The 18,132-nt window shown below is 33.6% G+C and overlaps 1 protein-coding gene across 39 annotated transcripts in view; it reads left to right on the top strand.

The window, feature by feature from the left end:
• The window catches only part of AFDN (afadin, adherens junction formation factor), a 99,277-nt gene that overhangs the window by 60,739 nt on the left and 20,406 nt on the right, over positions 1-18,132 (top strand). For 23 of the 39 annotated variants that reach the window (XM_087968566.1, XM_087968761.1, XM_087968641.1 and 20 more), the window contains 8 exons: positions 2,177-2,197; positions 2,913-3,058; positions 3,916-4,010; positions 5,019-5,284; positions 10,056-10,199; positions 11,650-11,848; positions 12,629-12,732; positions 13,001-13,087. In XM_087968566.1, coding sequence (XP_087824692.1) covers positions 2,177-2,197; positions 2,913-3,058; positions 3,916-4,010; positions 5,019-5,284; positions 10,056-10,199; positions 11,650-11,848; positions 12,629-12,732; positions 13,001-13,087 — 1,062 coding nt within the window. The remainder of the gene's footprint in view (positions 1-2,176; positions 2,198-2,912; positions 3,059-3,915; positions 4,011-5,018; positions 5,285-10,055; positions 10,200-11,649; positions 11,849-12,628; positions 12,733-13,000; positions 13,088-18,132) is intronic. The other 16 variants (XM_087968824.1, XM_087968775.1, XM_087968681.1 and 13 more) reach the window with 1 other exon arrangement.

Here is an 18,132-nt window from a genome sequence, read left to right as displayed (position 1 = left end):
ATAAAAAAAAACTGTTTCCACATGTTTCGGCTGATGGCTGTGGGTGGGTAATTCCCAAAAATTGTGGGCTGGTGGGTCAGTTCCTCCAGAAAAACTGCATAGAAAGTTGGTAAGAAGATGAAAAGATGTGGGTGGCAGTGGTAGGGAGGAGATGAATTGTGAACTGTGTTCTTCAGCAAGATTTCAGTCATGGGAAGATTACTTCTGTTTATGGAATGAACACTCTGGATCCAAACTGTTATCCATCTATGCAGGGACAATAAATTATTATTGATAATAATTATAATTAAATATAGCAAGCTTTTAAATATAAAGTGGTGCCATAACTTGAGCATCACTCTATTTTTTATATTCTGTGTCCAAATAATTCCATTTATATGAACAACATATTCCTAGTTATGCAGCCAATTTATTAAGTGTTTCAATTTTCATTTTCTTTTAAATTGTCTTGTTTCTGTCTTCACATGTCTCCTGTTACTTTAATGATGCTGCAGATCTGAAGTATGATTCTGCAAGGACCAATGTGCAAAAACTGTTTAATAGAAGCCAGTAGAACACTTCTCAAAGCAGGCTGCCATCTTATTTAGCAGGCTTAGCTGCACCGCCTCATACTCTATGAGACAGGCATTGTGTATATATGTGTGACTTTGAGTGAGTCTTTGACTTATGGTGATTGTCTGAACTAGTTCCTGTTAGTCTTTCATGCAGATTTAAAAAATAGGTAACATTTTTGCATAATAATGACCTATAATTATTGCTTCAATAATTTTATTAAGAATTGTATTATATGTATAAAACTGATACAAGAAACTAATATAAAAAGTAAGAAAAAGAATCTCCCTTGTCTATCCCCAGTAATTATATTCAAATTAGTACATTTCTATTTTCTCTTGAAAAATTTAGATTGCATGAATACCACAGGAAAACAACTTTGTTACCTCAGGGGCTATAGCACTAAAGATCTTTTATAAAAAAAAAAACCTGTAGTGGTCAAAATTGAAAAAAACCAATCATGAATATCACTAATATTCTATTAAACAAAAGATATATTAAACAAAAGAGCTTTACTGTGAAGCATAACCACTCGTAAAAGAAAGCTACACATGGGGCCTATTCAGTTTGGCTATTTAATTGGCAGCACTTTTCATTAACCAAAAGACTAATACTTTATTTTATGATTGGCTTGGTATTTAATTTTGTTTTTTTTAATTGTATCTGCAATGATGGTTTATGGGGGATATGAGTACAACAATCTTGCCCTTTCCCCTCGTTTGTTGCTGAGCAAAAATATTGTTCCTTTTGTGCTTTCCATTCTCTTCTCTTTCCTTGCCTGATTGAGACTTCTTTTGCCTAGGACGGAAATGTTGTTTGATGTTTAAGTTCTTACCCAGCAGACACTGTTGTAGGGTGGATCAACCTATCCTCCTTAGCAACCTCTTTCCCTTTCTTGTACAATTTCAGTTTCATTCAGTTTCGTTTGTATTGCTTGGTAGGAGATTCTTTCAAATAGCAACAATGGCCCACTTGGCCAAGGAAGTCTGTCAAGGTGAGCTGCTAAGCCATTGCTCCTCCTTTTCCTGCAGCACTTCCCATGGCTTACCCTGAATATCTGTGTGGTCTTAAGTCTCTGATCTTGCTGTGAAGCATTGTTTCAGTGGTTTGGAAGTATTATTTGGAGGCATAGAAAATGATAGTGAGAAACAGTAAGTGAGACGATAGAGAAGTAATATAAGAGTGGCTTAGGAAATCCTGGATCCTAAGTATAAAGTTTTGAATGAATGCATTATTTTGTTTGGTAGAGGTTTTATTTTTATTTCTCTAACAATACTGTTACTAACTGTTATGGCTAGTGTGGTGAAGAATTGCCAAGATAGAAGACTTTACTGGCTTCCATGGACAGATTTAGACATTATTCCATGTAGGATTATACTATTGGTATTAATGCATATATACATAGATTGGCTGGAGGAAAAACTTGGACTTCCTCTAAAAAGTTCTCGTGTGTGTATATATATATCTCTTTTAATTTCTCAGTTATATCATGTTCCCCCAGTGAAATGTTTTAATGTGACTGAGCATAAGTCTTGTGCTTTCATATTTTAGTGTTTCATTTCCAAAATGTCATGATTGTTCACAAGTTTCTTTCTTCTGTTTGATTTCCTTCGTTTTTCTCCAGGAGGTAGACCAGGTTGATCAGGTAGGATATATTGCTGGGAACTGATCCTAGCTATGTTGGCTTAGCTCAGTTTCTCATGCTGCTTCCATGTAAAATACAGTATTTCTACAGCTGGATTGAACATAACACTCATTCAGCAACTGGAACATGCAGTACTAAAATCCTTTTTTGACTGCGCAGCCTATCAGCATTTCATAATTTCTGCTTAACGCACTTCAGTACAGAGATGTAATGACAAAAGTTCTTTCCCTTCCTTTTTTGTTTATTTTGTCTGTGGTTCTGTTCTTTGGATCTCATCTGAGGTTGCCTGGCCTAGCCTTTGTGGTCGGGAAAGGGTGAGATAGATCAGTACTTGATACTGCTTAGTGTCAAAGCCAGTGACTAGGCAGTATCTGGGTGACAGTGTGTATTAAAGAATGTGTGCTCACACACATACAGATTACCAGATAATGCATACATCTAAGCTTTCAACATTTCATGACAACATGCTAAATCCATTTCATTAACAGCATTTGGAAAATTTAATATTTTGTCATTCAACTTGCAATTTAAAGCAGTTGTAACATGCACTATGTATTATTTGCAGTTTCATATAAATTCTTTGCAAATATCTGGTAACTGAGATATGTTTGGTTATTAGTTGGTACTGGTCTATCTAACAGAGCCTTTGACAATGAAAGTTGAAATACAGGATGAATTTATGTTGATGTTTACAGCCCTTTTTCAATATTTGCAGAAACAGAAGAATATTGCTGGCGCACTTGCTTTTTGGATGGCAAATGCATCTGAGTTGCTAAACTTTATTAAGCAGGATCGAGACTTAAGCCGAATCACATTAGATGCTCAAGATGTTTTGGCACACCTAGTTCAGATGGCATTTAAGTAAGAAAAACTAATTTATGCTTGTGGGTCCGTTTTAATTTTTCTTAATGAGAAATTGTTTATTCTGATAAACAAATTCTAAATCTGTTTGGAAACAAAATAATATGTTTCTAAAAGTGTAACTGTTCTGATGTGTATTCTTTCTAATTTTTAAAATAATTTTGTTACATATACCAGCATAGTTACTATATTCTGAAAAATTATAAATTATTGTATGATTATAAAAGAAACATTCAGTTTGGAGCTCTAAGGAGTATTCAGGAATATTGGATTAGCATAGTATTTTAAAATTAAGGTAGCTCCCCCTCCCTAAAGACAACCTGAAATTTAAGATACCTTCCCATCCCCCCAAAAGAAAAATCAGGTAAAAAATGTTAAATATATGAAATTCCTTTACACTGTCCACCTTTCCTAACTTGTTAAGTAGGGAAATCAATCAGTAATTCCTCCCACAAAAATAATAGTGCCATAAAATAATTAATTTGAGATACTTGTTAATTTTTTATAAATTTGTGCTGGTCCAAATTTTAATATTTTAATTCAATTTTAGTGCCAGAATATTTCTATTTCTTGGAAATAATGTAACAGATGTTTCACAACTTGTGATATGTGTATGTGTGTGTGTAGGCTGTGTGCACATGCGCACACACACACACACAATGTATGTATGCTACTATAATACTTGTTTGAAAATAAGCACCACAGAACAATGGGACTTATTTTTGAGGTGATACATATAGGGAACATCTGGGAGATGTAGATTTTTCTGTGTTTGTAATGAAATTATTTTTCATAGCACTACAAGCTTGAACTTATTTGTCTACTATTCACCAGTTTCACACAATTTACTTTTTCAGATACTTAGTCCACTGTCTTCAGTCAGAGCTTAATAACTACATGCCTGCATTCCTTGATGATCCAGAAGAGAATAATCCTCAAAGACCTAAAATAGGTTAGAATATTTTATGTTATATTAATTATAACGTATGTTATCTTAACAAGACTGTGATAGCATAACGAGAATGTTAGGAAACCCTGCTGAGTATATTCATGCACAATAAGAAATATTTTATTTACCTATAAATAAAGACATTTATTTATTTAGGGAACTTGGCCACCTACTGAAAACCAGGTCATCCATTACATTATTGTTTGTGTGATATTAGAATGTACTTGTTAATGTAAGTACACAAACTTACCTGTGGAGATGTAAATAAATATTATAATTATGCTCTAAGAGGGTCTTACAGTAAACTCATATATAACTTCATTGTGGAGAAAAGATACTTTACATAAACTTCAATGGTTTATATTATTTTACTGAAAGTGGAATAGTGGAATACTGAAATACTGTAGAGTAGGATTTAGATGGTAGCATTACTAAAAAAAATGTGCAAAGTTTAGAAGAAACTCAGTTAAACTTTGACGTGATGAGTAGTTTTGGAATACCCAATAATAAAACTATATTGAGAAGGAATGAATAACTATAAATCACCAGTGGATTCCTTAATTAACTTGTTTATGGCTTAAATAGGGAAACATGTGACCTTTAATTTATTATAGATTGTAGATGCAAATAAGAAAAAGACTGCTGCTCCCATGTTTATATACTGTTTATGTTACAACTAAGGTAACAGATTTGGCGACTTGCTAATTATACAATAGTAATAGCCAACTGCTTGTTTTTGTTTCTGAGAGTCAGAGTCAGAGAAAGCAGTAAAGGATTAAAATAATAAAAGCTTATTTTTATCCATATCAATATATTTATATTATATATTATATTAATATTAAAAATTTATAATATAATGTGATATATTGTAAAGTAATGTAAGATGTTCAGTGTTATCTTTCTGTAATAAAGATTTCCATTTAGACTTTAGCTTTTGATATTAACATAGTTGCATAGTTCCATTTAGAATTTATTGCTGAATAATTGTCATGTGCAACTTTTTTCTTGTAGATGATGTCTTGCATACATTAACTGGAGCCATGTCCCTGTTGCGACGATGTAGAGTGAATGCAGCCCTGACAATACAGCTCTTCTCCCAGCTATTTCATTTTATCAACATGTGGCTTTTTAACAGATTGGTTACTGATCCAGATTCAGGACTGTGTTCACATTACTGGGGAGCCATTATTCGTCAACAGTTGGGTCATATAGAAGCCTGGGCAGAAAAACAGGGTTTGGAGCTGGCTGCTGATTGTCATCTCAGTCGGATAGTACAAGTAGGTATTTGAGTATATTAGAAAAAAATAAATTCACAGTCTTTTGAGACACATTCATCAAATTGTATAAGACTGTCTTTAATAAATAGCTTTAGGAAATTAGGAAATCCCCATATTTTTTGTTCAGTTCTGCCATATTATTGACCCAGTTTCTTTCTGTACCATAAACTCTGGTGTTTTTGTTGAAAATTCTTAATTGGATGGAAATGTTTACGCAATATTTAATTGTGGATCTAATTCTTATGAGTAGATTTCAGAATGTGCTATTTAATGTTCAGTCTGTATAGTATATGGGATTCCATAGTGTTTGATTTGTGCCTGATGCTTGCCTTTGTATATTTTTTTTAATAAAAATTTTATTTGGGTTTTCACAAAACATAATACAAGTACAATTTCTTTTTTTGAGAATAGCATGGTCCCGGGTTATCACTTCTCCATACGGACACAAATTCAATTTCATATTCATCTTTGTGTTCTATTCCATGTCTTATTACTATTTTAACATTTTCTCAATAATTTTTCCCTTCCCTTAGTTTTCTCAATCTTACTTTTAATTATCTCATTCCTTTCTAAATTCACTTATATATATCTTTTTCTAAGTTTTGATATCTTTGTAGTCATTATATTTATACTTTTGTCTGTGCTGTTTCAATTCCATATTTTCTTTTCTCATTAAACAAAATTTTTCCCTGTAGTTACTAATTGAAGTATAACACCTTTGTATCTTTTAATTTTTATCCATTCAACTCTTATTTAAGCTTCAATTTATACTTTAAGATTATAACATTCAATGTAACACATAACTTCCAATCGAATTCTGCTTGGTACATTCTTAAAATACACACTATATACTTAAAAAAAATTATATATATGTAACTAAAGCACCCATTCCATTCCAATTCAATTCTATCATTAATATTCATTAAAATCTTAACATCTTTAACATTTATTTTCAATTAAATATCATACTTCCTTGTGAACAGTTATAAACTTTCCATAATTATTTTTTTCCATATTTCTCTTCACTTAAATTTTTATAACACATTTATAATAATTAAAATGTTCCCCTCCTTTCTTAATTTCATTCTCTTATTCCCTTTATTTCATTTATTTATTAAACATTCCATTACATTACAATGAGTATTTTATCTATCATTTTAATCACACTTGTTTCTTATTTTCAAAGTTCATTTCTATTTCTAATATAACAATACTATCTTATGTACCCTTGCAGAATCCCCCTTTCAATTAAGTTTTCACCCATTATCTCTGTGTCTTCTAAATAGGCTTATACTAAATAGGCTTAATCCTTGTACGTTTTCCCTGTTTCTCTATGTCCTGTTTCTGTCCTTGATAATTTCTTTTCCTTTCCCTCTTCCCCCTCTTCTTCTCCCTTCCCTTTTTGACCCCTTGTCTCTCTAATTCTGATTCTCTCTTCTGTAATCCTCTCTTCTGTTTCTTCCTGATGTAATTACTTTTCAAACTATTCTTTTTTGGGGTTGTTTTTTCAGATCTTAAATTTTTCACTCTCTTTCCCCCCTTTCCTTTCTTTTCCCCACATAGAAATACTTGGTCATTGAAGATGGCTTCTTCTTTGTCCCGCCCTTCTTGTTCTACATGCATTTCTTGTTGTTTCTCATAGTTCAGGATCTCAATTTCTAAAAATTGAAATACGAAGCCAAAAGAACCTCTTCCTTCTTGTGCATCTTCTTTCTGTTTTTTAAGTTCCATTCTCAATTCTTCCAAGAGTGATACCATTTTAAAAACTTTTAAACAACCACCCGATTAATTTTAGTCCTTTAGATCCAATAGCCAAAAATCCAAAAATCACCAAGTAATCCAAATAATCCAAAGCTGTTTCTTCTTGCTTCTTTTTTCTACTTTCTCTTCCTGGGGTTCTCTTGTTACAAAGTTTCAGTTAAAATGTTTCTTTTAGGAATCTTGTTAAAGTTTCACTGTTAATTCCTTTCACTTCCAGGTGGTCTCCTCCATTTTTCCAGATCTCACCCTTTTGTTTTTTCCCTTCTTTTAAAAGTTTCTGAGAATCCAGAAATCTTTATCATCCCTTTGACATTTTATTTTCAGTTTAAATACCTGTTAATGTCAAAGTGGATTTTTGCCAGTTTCTTGCTTAAATCTCTTAGTTGTCAATTTAGGGAAGAAAAGAAAAAAACCCAAATCCTTTCCCTTCCCTCTCTCATTCACCGCTTCAAGTCTTCTTTGGGAACAGTGCTGTTCTTTATAGTTCAAATTCCAGGATTCAACCCGGTCAACCAAAACTTTATCTTCTTATCTTCCTCCTGCACATTCTTTTCCGGTCGAGTTCTCCTTTGAGGTGGCCATTTCTGACCACCGCTGCAACCGCCTTCGGGAAGGGGAGTAATGGCCAGCTGGGGAGGAGAGATGCGACTCTCCTTCACCCTGCTGGCAGTCTCCCCCCTCTTCACCACCTCTACGGGGTGGCTTAGCTCTGAAACCAGCCGGCTCGGGGCGCTCCAGCGGTGAGCACAGATCGAAACTGCGCACGATCGCAGATTTCGGTCTGTCGCCGAAGAAGCTCAACCGGAAGTCCTTCATTTGCCTTTGTGTATTCAGAACTGTTGGGACAGTTTGTCTAAGTATGGCTGGTTTTTCTGTGCAGTTTTAAAGGGGTGGTCTGAAAAGTTGAAAAATCTAGTAAATTTCATAATGTTACTGATTTTTGGTTCTTCTAGACTAGACAGTTTTAGGCCTTGGATTGTACTTCATATTCTGTTCTGTACTGTATTTCGATTTCATTGTGCAAAAGCTCTGCTGATTCTAAATTGATGTATGCTTTTGGTAATTGGTTGGATAAGTCTATATAGCATACTTTGTGACATCAACATTTTGTACTATTTCAAATTATTTTGTAATATTATTTTATAATATTTAATATGTTATAAGGATTCATGGCTTGGGGAGGGGGTTGGACTAGAAAACCTCCAAGGTACCTTCCAGCCCTGTGATCCTATGATTCTATTTTTACTATGCAAACAGCATGAAATGATTTCTGACAAAGCCCCTTCTTTCTTTCTGCAACTGTCATTTTTAAGTTATGGATGGAAGTTTCTGGAGGCATTGTTTTTCTTCTTTTTCCTCCCAAGTGGAGCTGTCTTGATATTTTTCTGTTAGTGCAGAAATTTGCATCAGAGCTTTTCTGCATGGCTAGTGTTTTTGAACAATATAACTAAATCCTACTGGCTTTTAATACATGCACAGTGCAGAGATAAAATAGTTTCCTGGCTTGTATTTTAGTGTCACAGGATGGCAGCTATCTGATACATTACTGACACAGAGGTAGAAGCCATTATAACCTAGGCAGGAAAATTTCCTTTGTTTCTTGTCAGTCAGAACTCAAAGAAACACACATCCTTGGTTGTTGCTAAACTGAATCTTTTCAAACTCACTTCATGTTTTGGTGAAGAATGTGGGAACTTTTGATAAAGGAAAATAAAGAGATCTTGCTATTTAGCAAAGGGAAATCATGCAGCACAATTTTCAATGTGAATACAGTATTAGTGCACAGACACTTTGAAAATCGTTTCCTGTTGGGTCTGTCTTCTGGCAACCAGAAAGGATATGGTAATCTCAAGTTCTATTTATTGTTCCATATATATTTAATAAATGATAAGATGGGATGCTGTGCAGCCAAGTGCCAGCTTCAAACATACTTAATTTTAAAAATGTCTTTTGACCTCTCATGGCCCTCATAAATTAGGAGATCTATCTCTTTTGGATGTTCTATTTTATTGACTATTTATTTAAATAGTCATTTGATGTTTTATTTATTTATTTATTTATTTATTTGATTTGCCAATTGTTTACAAGATAATAAGTATAAGTGTATACATAGTTGTGAATACATGAAATGGGTACATATAAGAAAAATAAAAGAATAAGAGAAACAATAGGACAGGGACGGTAGGCACGTTGGTGCGCTTTATGCACGCCCCCTACAGACCTCTTAGGAAAGGGTGAGGTCAATAGTAGACAGTCTAAGGTTAAAGTTTTTGGGGTTTGGGGGAAGAAACTACAAAGTCGGGTAAGAGTATTCCAGACATTGACCACTCTATTGCTGAAGTCGTATTTCCTGCAATCAAGTTTGGTGCGGTTAACTTTGAGTTTGTATCTATTGTGTGCTCTTGTGTTGTTATGGTTGAAGCTGAAGTATTCATTGACAGGTAGGACATTGCAATGTATGATTTTATATGCCATGCTTAAGTCAGACCGAAGACAGCGTAATTCAAGGTTTTCTAGTTCTAGAATTTCAAGTCTGGTGGCATAAGGTATTCTACAACGAGTAGAGGAGTGGAGAACTCTTCTTGTGAAATATTTCTGGACTTTCTCAATTGTGCTAATATCAGATACGTAATGTATATGATGTTTATTACATTCATATTTACAATCATATTTTGTGAACCACTCTTATTAACTACCTTTTGGATGAAAAGAGAATTTTTTAAAATCATAAACGTGAACTATATGCAAAGTTGGAGTTACTTGGCTTATAAAAATTTCCTTAAAACAATTTTCAGTATAAATTTGCCTGTCAAATTTCCATAGAAATGTGGTGAAACACTTTTAATTTAGCTTGGAATGAATATATACTATACGTCTTGCAGTTCATTCCTAAACAAACACAAATGATGGGGAACAAACAAAACTCAAGCATTTTTGATGATTAGGTTTGTGATGTGTAATGTTAAACCAATCCAAAGTGGATCTACTTATAATCATCTTTTTTTTCTAGGCAACTACATTACTTACTATGGATAAGTATTCTCCTGAAGACATTCCTAATATTAATAGTACCTGTTTTAAACTCAATTCTTTACAACTGCATGCATTGCTACAAAACTATCACTGTGCCCCAGATGAGCCATTTATCCCACCAGTAAGTTAATCTTATTTTTAAATTTGGGGTGGGTGGGTGATTGAAGGGCATTAAATAAAATACAGTGGAAATTATATGGCAGTGAATGCAAACTTTTTTACTTAAGGAAGCTAATACTAATATTGAAAACATAGTTTTTAGTTAGTGAGGGTTTTTTATTGTGTGCATGATACTTTTCTTTACAAAGAATATATAGGTAGGTCTCACCTACTGCAATTGGGGTTGGCAATTCTGTCATTACGTGGTACAGATGTTAAATGAAATCTGAGATGTTACCAACTTAAGACATCAATGCCAGCTGCTTATTAGGCCAATCACCATGGGTCATTAAGTACACTGCCATCTGATCACAAGTTATGACTTCCTGCCAGGTTCCCCACTGACTTTGCTTATTGGGAACCAGCTGTGAAGGTCACAAATGGTAATTGTGTGACTGAAGGATGGTGCAAACATTGTAAATGTGGATTGCTTGCCAATTGTCCAAATAGCAATCATGTGACCTCAGGGATGCTGCAGTGGCCACAACATTAAGGGCAAGTCATAAGTTTGCCTTTTTACATCGTTGCTTTGAACAGGCACTGAACAGGTGGTCAGTAAGTGAAGACTAACCGTAAAAAAAATTAAAAGCTTGTCTCTGAATTATGTATTCACTATGGTACATTTTACATAGTACATTTTACTATGGTACATTTTACAAGGTCAGAAACCTTTTAAATATGTACAAAATTAGAGCTATTTGAGGAGATGTTCCAGAGCAACTGTTACATCCAATCTGAATATATATTCTGTGCTAAGTAAAGAGTTCTCCATAGTCATGTTGTTATTCTAGTTCTGCTAGCTTTTGTTGATTAGATGGCTATTCTCTGTTCAGAAGATCTTATGGTTCTAAAATTTGGAACTTTATTTCTTATTTAATGATCCAATGCTTATTTTTTCAGCTTGTATTTTCTGACACTGATATCCTCACTTAACAACCATTTGTTCAGCTGTTGTTTGAAGTTGCAATGGCATCAAACAAATAGAGAGTTATGACCAGTCCTCAAAGTTAAAGCCATCGCCATGCCCCTGTGATCAAGGATTAAAATGTAGAGGCTGCCAGGAGATGTGTGGGGTCCTCACCGGACAACAGTGTGCAGCCAGGACTTCTGCAATTACCATCACTAAGTTATACAGTCACCTCAATAGCAATGAAAATTCTGAACCCAAGGATCATTAAACAAAGGCTATCTGTATTTAGTCTATCCGTTTCCTTGAACAATCACTAGAACAGTGATTATAGCCTAAATATTTTCTTCCTGATATTTAACATTCCTGAAATATATCTTACCAAATGAATTACTCTTGGTCTCTGAATCAATTAATAACATGACTAACTCCAGAAAGCAAAAATGTAGAATTCCCTTGCCTTGATTTCCATGTATAATGCTGTGTATTTTTCTCTTTCCACCAGGAATTAATAGAAAATGTGGTAGCTGTTGCAGAAAATACTGCTGATGAACTAGCTCGTAGTGATGGTAGAGAAGTACAGTTAGAAGAGGACCCTGATCTTCAGCTTCCTTTTCTTCTCCCAGAAGATGGTTACTCCTGTGATGTTGTCCGAAACATTCCAAATGGATTACAGGAATTTTTAGATCCACTCTGCCAAAGAGGTTAGCTTTTTTTAAAGCTTGCATTTATGTAGAAATTACATGTCAGCCCTCCCAGGTAAACCAGACAGGAAACATGACTAGATGAGAGCTAAATCTACTTTGTTTAAAGGCTACAGAACCTTGAAAGTCTGAAGGTACAAACTTTCCACCACCACTTTTAACAGTCTGGTCAATTAGGGTAGGTTCTTCCTAAGTTTCATTCCCTGACAATTAAGCAATTGCAGGCTCCTTCCCTTCTTGACTGAATGTTTCCTAGCAGCATCTCTTTCTCTCATCCCCAGCAATCATCCACACATTCCATTATCCAATTTGTTTTAGTGCAGTGATATTTTTATGTCATCCTGAGATCCATCTTTACACAGTTTTAGTTTCTTGTGCTGGTTAATGGCTACAATAAAGTAATTTATTTATACTTTTAGTGCCTGTTTTGTCCAGTACTTTTATTACTCTGTTGTACATTACCCAAAATCTATGGTTTGGTATAGGTTATAATAAATGCATTTACCAAATGGATGCCCAATATTTTTTTTAGTAATGAATCCTTTATGGCAGGGGTGTCAAACTTGTGGCTCACGGGCCAGATGCATCATGTGCTGGCCACGCTCACCCCTGGTTTAGCAAAGGGGAAAAAAGTTCCGATACGTGATTTGATGTCAACATGATGACGTGAGTTTGATACCTCTGCTTTATGGAATAAGTTTTTGGAGGTTTATCTAGTGTTCTAATTAACTTACTTGAGCATAAATAAAAGTCTTGTTATCCATTAACTTTTTAATTTAGCTTTTTGCAGGTTAACACCTCATCCACGCTCACCAGGAACTTGGACAATATATTTTGAAGGTGCAGATTATGAGAGCCACCTGTTACAAGACAATGCAGATTTGGCAAGTATTCATATTACAAGAGAGACAACAGAAATATATATGTTAAACTATGCAATGAAATATGAGATTTGTACTAATGTGCATCATAATGAAATATTTAAAAATTAGAATGTAGGATTTCCCAACTTTTTCTTACAGTGGAAAAAAAAAGCAGTGCTAGAATAATTAAGACAGCAGGATAACGTCAATGTTAAAAAAAAATCAAAAGTATTTCTCAGGAAGTGCTCTAGCCAGTTCTCAATATTTTGTCTTTATTTTGTTTCATCAGGCTCAGCCACTGAGGAAAGAACCTGAAATAATTACTGTAACACTAAAGAAACAAAATGGGATGGGACTAAGCATAGTTGCTGCTAAGGTACTAAATGATTTTTTTTTAAAAAAAAGTTTTCACTAATGCTGGTATTAGAATAACTATTTTATTTTTTGGGCAGCTGCTTTTCATTACAGATGAGACCCAGGAGGGGTGTCTCTATCTTAATAAAGAGGCTGGCTGGTATGGGAGCATGTGGTGATGCCCATCATGATATTTCTTGCTTTCTAAAGATAAAAGGCAATGCAATCTCACTAGACTTTTCTGTTAGATGTAACTGAAATCTGTTAATATGAGAGAAACAGGGAGTTTCCCATATGGAAAAAATAACAAGTGCCATATATTGTATGGCATAACTTTTTTCCACATGAGAAGAGCCTTTCTTAATTCTGAGACACTCGCAGACCAGCTTGTTCTTTACCTCACAGATGACTAAAGGTAGAATACCAAAAGCTGAAAATCACTTAAAGATGCAGAATGGCTGCTCAGGTGAATGGGCACAAACTTAAGCTTCCCAAGCTTCCATGTGTCTAAGCTCAATACAACAGGATTGTTTGGACACTTGGTTAAGATCAGCAGTTTTTTCTCTCAAACGAATATCTGTTTTGTCTTTCTTGTTTCCACTGCCCCTAGCAAGTGGAAACAAGAAAGTGGAATTAGAGACAGTTTTTGTTGATGTTGCACCTGGAAGTTGAAACCCTCGTCAATTTAGATAAAACATGAATTGATGATTATAGATTAGAAACTCATCCTCCCTCAAATAAAATAAAATCAGGAAGAAAACAACAAACTAGTTCCATATTGTTGTCAAGAAACCAAATGGATGTGTTCATCAGATTGTATTCAATTTACTAAAGGCTTTACTTTTAATGTATCTCATTGGCTATACATCTACATTGTCCTAGCAAGAAAGGTGTGCTTGTTGATTTTCAAGTTTGTAGCAACCTGAGTGTAATAAAGTAAATTCTTGACTCAACAGTTTTCACCCAGCAGATGGTGCACTGCTCCAGTATTGAAAAATACTAAATTCATGTAACTAAAAATAAAGCACCCCCAATTCAATGTGCTGTTTGAAACTTCATTTTTTAGATATATTCTGTAAATGTATTTTTATTTATGGGTATTTTTATTTATTTATATCCCAAGTTTTATGTATACAATGTTTAGCTCCCAGAGAAAAGATGGGATATAAATCTAATCAGAAAATAAATAAATAGCAAATGAACAAATAAAATTTCTTGTTATTGATTTTTAAGTTCACATGGATCAACTTGGTCTGATATTTATTTTTCTTAAACAGTATGTAAATAATTTCTAAATGTTATTTTGGCAGTGATATTGCTTTTGTGCACCACTTAAATGAATTTGCTATTTTTTTGTCTCAAAATCTATTGATTCACTGAACATTTGGCATTAAGGTACAAATAGAATATATTGTAAGGTTATCTCTGACTTCTAAGGGTGTTTGGTTTTGAAGAGTTCCTAGTGTAATTTATTAACAAATGAACAATTTTACTAGCCTTTTTGAAGCAAGACAAAAATTAGCTTGTGGAATGAGACAATGGAACAAGCTATAAGCTTGATACGTTATTCTGTTCTAGGCTCCCTAAAATTTCTATTAATCTGATTAATTGATTAATTTTTGTTTATTTATCAAGAAGCAGGTTTTGGGAAAGAATCAACAGGGAGTCAGGACTGTTTTTCTCTTGTAGCCAAGATTCCTTTAGTAGAGAATTAAAGCTTAGTTAAAGTAACCTTAGTAGATGAGAAGTACATTTTTCTTTTATAATTTTAATAGGTTTAATGTATAATCATCTTAAGTATTTTAAATGGCTCTTAAATGTTCTGTAATAAAGAGTTGATAAATATAAACTTTCTGCTAAAGAGATGGTACTTTTAGGTACTATTATCTAAAATTAAAGAAGAAAAAAATGGCAAAGGGATGTCATTGGTCTTCATATATTCTGTAATGGCATTTTAGCAGTTGAGAAGTATCTGGCAATTTGAAATTTTTGATTTAGTGCCTTGTCGTCGACTAACCAAATGCAAATATTTGGCTGCTTTTTAAAACAAATTTCTGAACTAATCAATTTTTTAATAAATTCAATCACTACATCACTTTTATGTTTGGAATAGTGAGATTCTACTGACACTGCTAAAGAAGACTATATTTCTAATTCATAATATTCCTGATATAATAACTACAATACCCAATCACTTTTTAGTTAATGGGGATTAACCAAATCTGTCATTAATGGTGAATGACAAAGATGTGGTATTGGATCAAGTGCCTAACAGGCCAGCTATGTTTCTGTTAGCATATTGTTTACAATATTGGCAATCTATATGAGCATAGCCATTCTGAGCTGAAGGGCAATAGTTATAATTCCAGTCTGTTCTGAGTGATTTCCTCAGAATTGTTCACTGTTGCTGTGATGATTTCTAGTGGCAAACTAGTTGGTGACACTTAGATGGTTGTGTACCCATAATAGTACCAAGAAGCACACTTTGGGTGGCAGAAATTGGATTATTTGGGGTTCAAGGATAATAATGCTCTGAGGGTGAGGCAAAATTTAGTAGTATTATGTCTAAAATGTGTTTTGATGTTAAATGCTGCTTAACTTCCAACCACACTATGGTTACATTTTATGAAATCCAGATGAGTTGGAAGCAGTGTGTGCATGCAGTTTACTTTAGAAATATATTACTTGGGGGAGGAGGGAGGGAGGGGAGGAGCTAGCATTTTGATTTCTTCAAATCTGAGAGCCAGCACTTTACTTCCTGTTTAATTTGGATTTTCTATATCTTGTACAATCGAGTGATTGATTTTTTTCTAGGCAGTATCTTTTTTTAATAAAGCTTTTAAATGAAAATCAGAGTAGCAAAGCTGTGTATGATTTGGACTATTATATCGATTGTAGCTAGTGTTGATAGATGTTATGCAGCATCAATTCCTGGCCAAATTATCCTGCTGGGTGTTTTGGAAAATCTAGCAGACTGAAAGTTGTGGTTAAAATCTAAGAAACAAGTGAGGAGTTATATTTTCTGGAGTTATAATGTGGTTTTCAGTCGTTGGAAGAACAGAATCCTTGGTAAGTCTCTACAGAGAAGGTTTCCTTGTAAACTTATAGTTTTAATATTCTTCCTAATCTTCTATTTAATCTAAAATTGTTAGCCAAATGAATTTTTAGAGCACTCTTTTTATAACATTACTATCTATTTGAAGCTATGGCATTACAAAAGCAAATGAATTTGTACATGAAGCTTGTTCCTATTATCTGATATGAAATGAAAAGTACAGTGGCAGGATTTAATTTCTGTAACTTGTAAGTAACCATTATTATATTAAGTTTGAAAGATCAGATCTAATTTAAGCACTTTTCATGTTACTTGATAAAATGGAAGTGCATTTAAATCCTGGATATACAAAAATTGAATAATTTGACATTAATAAATAAAAGAACAGACTGCAATGTTCCCATTTCATAAATTTTCATGTGAGTAAAATAAATGTTGGCATCATTTTGATTCTGATGTTAGAAATCATGACATTATTTGATTCTGATGTTAGAAAGCAAAAGTATTTTAAAATGTCTTAACAGGTTATTTAATAGATTGACAACCAATTTTATCTGATCACATTTGCTATTCTTTGTTTTCAGTTGCTTTTACATAGAAAGGGTGAAGAAAAAAAGAAAAAAATCAGTTTAAAATGATTGAAATTGTAGAGAAAAGCGGGGTGGGTAGGGAGGAATTAAATGGGAAACTTGAAAATTATTTTATATTTAATAATCTTTAAAAGCCAAACAAAAAGGCTTAACCTTATCTGTGCTGTGTGTGTGTGTGTGTGTGTGTGTGTGTGTGTGTGTGTGTGTAGATGTCTATCTGTCTCCTGTGTATTTTTATGTATGGAACAGTATAACTAGGAAACAGCATAATGTTAGGCATGCTTATTTGTAGGCATGTGTATATATACCCACAATAATTGTGTTTAATATTCACAGCTGAAGCCCTATTTTTATTCCAATTCATAAAAAAGATACAATTGCACTTGACTTCTAAACCTTCCCTCTTTTTAAAGTGCTTGATCCCATTTAATTTTCTTTAAAGTAAGATTTGTCTTACTTTTCCTTTCAATTTGTCTCACTTAAAATTTTCAGTTACTATTACATTCTGTTTAGTAGCCTCTCTCAAATAACATATAGAAGCTGGAAATAAGAGTATTTAATTACTTTTTTTATCTCGGAGATAAGTGACAATTGTACACACACTTGGGGGAAGCAGATAAATTCATTAGATAGAAATAAGACTTTCCTCAAAATTTGTAACATAACCACTCACCAGAGGGAGGAGGCAGGTCATTTTCACTGGAATTGCTTCCTCTGTACTCCCTTTCATCATCTAAAAACTACCTATACTGTACAGATTATTAGGAAGAAATAGGAAATTAATAAAATAATATCTAATAGAAGAATCTTTACCATTTATAAGGAGCTATTATGAATAAATTTGATTGTGTTTTGGGATATATCAGGACTTTATAAATGTAGTGGAATTATATTTTTTTCTAGTTTAGTTCTGGAGGGAGTAATTTTTAAAAACCTTTACAACTGGTTTCTTTGTAGCTTGAATTGCTGAGTGTTCATGAAAATATTTTTTTCATTGCAATATTAAAACATTCCTCTGGCTATTAGCTTACTAGCTACTTGGAATTCATCTCCAATGTTACACATGAGATTTCTAATTATGAGTATTAACCTTGTTCTACTCTGCCCACTCCACTGCAACTGAGTTAATTAACGTTTACCACGCAGTATTTCCAATGAAAGGGATAAGGCTGTTAAGCTTGTGCAATATTGTACTTTGGATTTGATGACAAAAATCATTTTGTAGGATGTAGAGGTGCTCATATCAGCAACTCTTTAAAGTACTGTGAGCTTTACCAGGATTGTTGTGATGCACTACTCTTCAAATACAAAATGTTCCCTATTTCCAATAAAGTACTGCAGAGATAATTCTTCATTGATCTTCAAAGAATGCTGCAGGGAACTCTTTTCTCCTTATATGCTTATTAAATACTGAGTTTTGTG

Source organism: Notechis scutatus, chromosome 1, assembly GCF_049901735.1.
Source record: "Notechis scutatus isolate UNSWTSFEM ecotype Mainland chromosome 1, rNotScu1.2, whole genome shotgun sequence".
Taxonomy (NCBI): domain Eukaryota; kingdom Metazoa; phylum Chordata; class Lepidosauria; order Squamata; family Elapidae; genus Notechis; species Notechis scutatus.
This window is presented reverse-complemented; position numbering and strand designations above follow the sequence as displayed.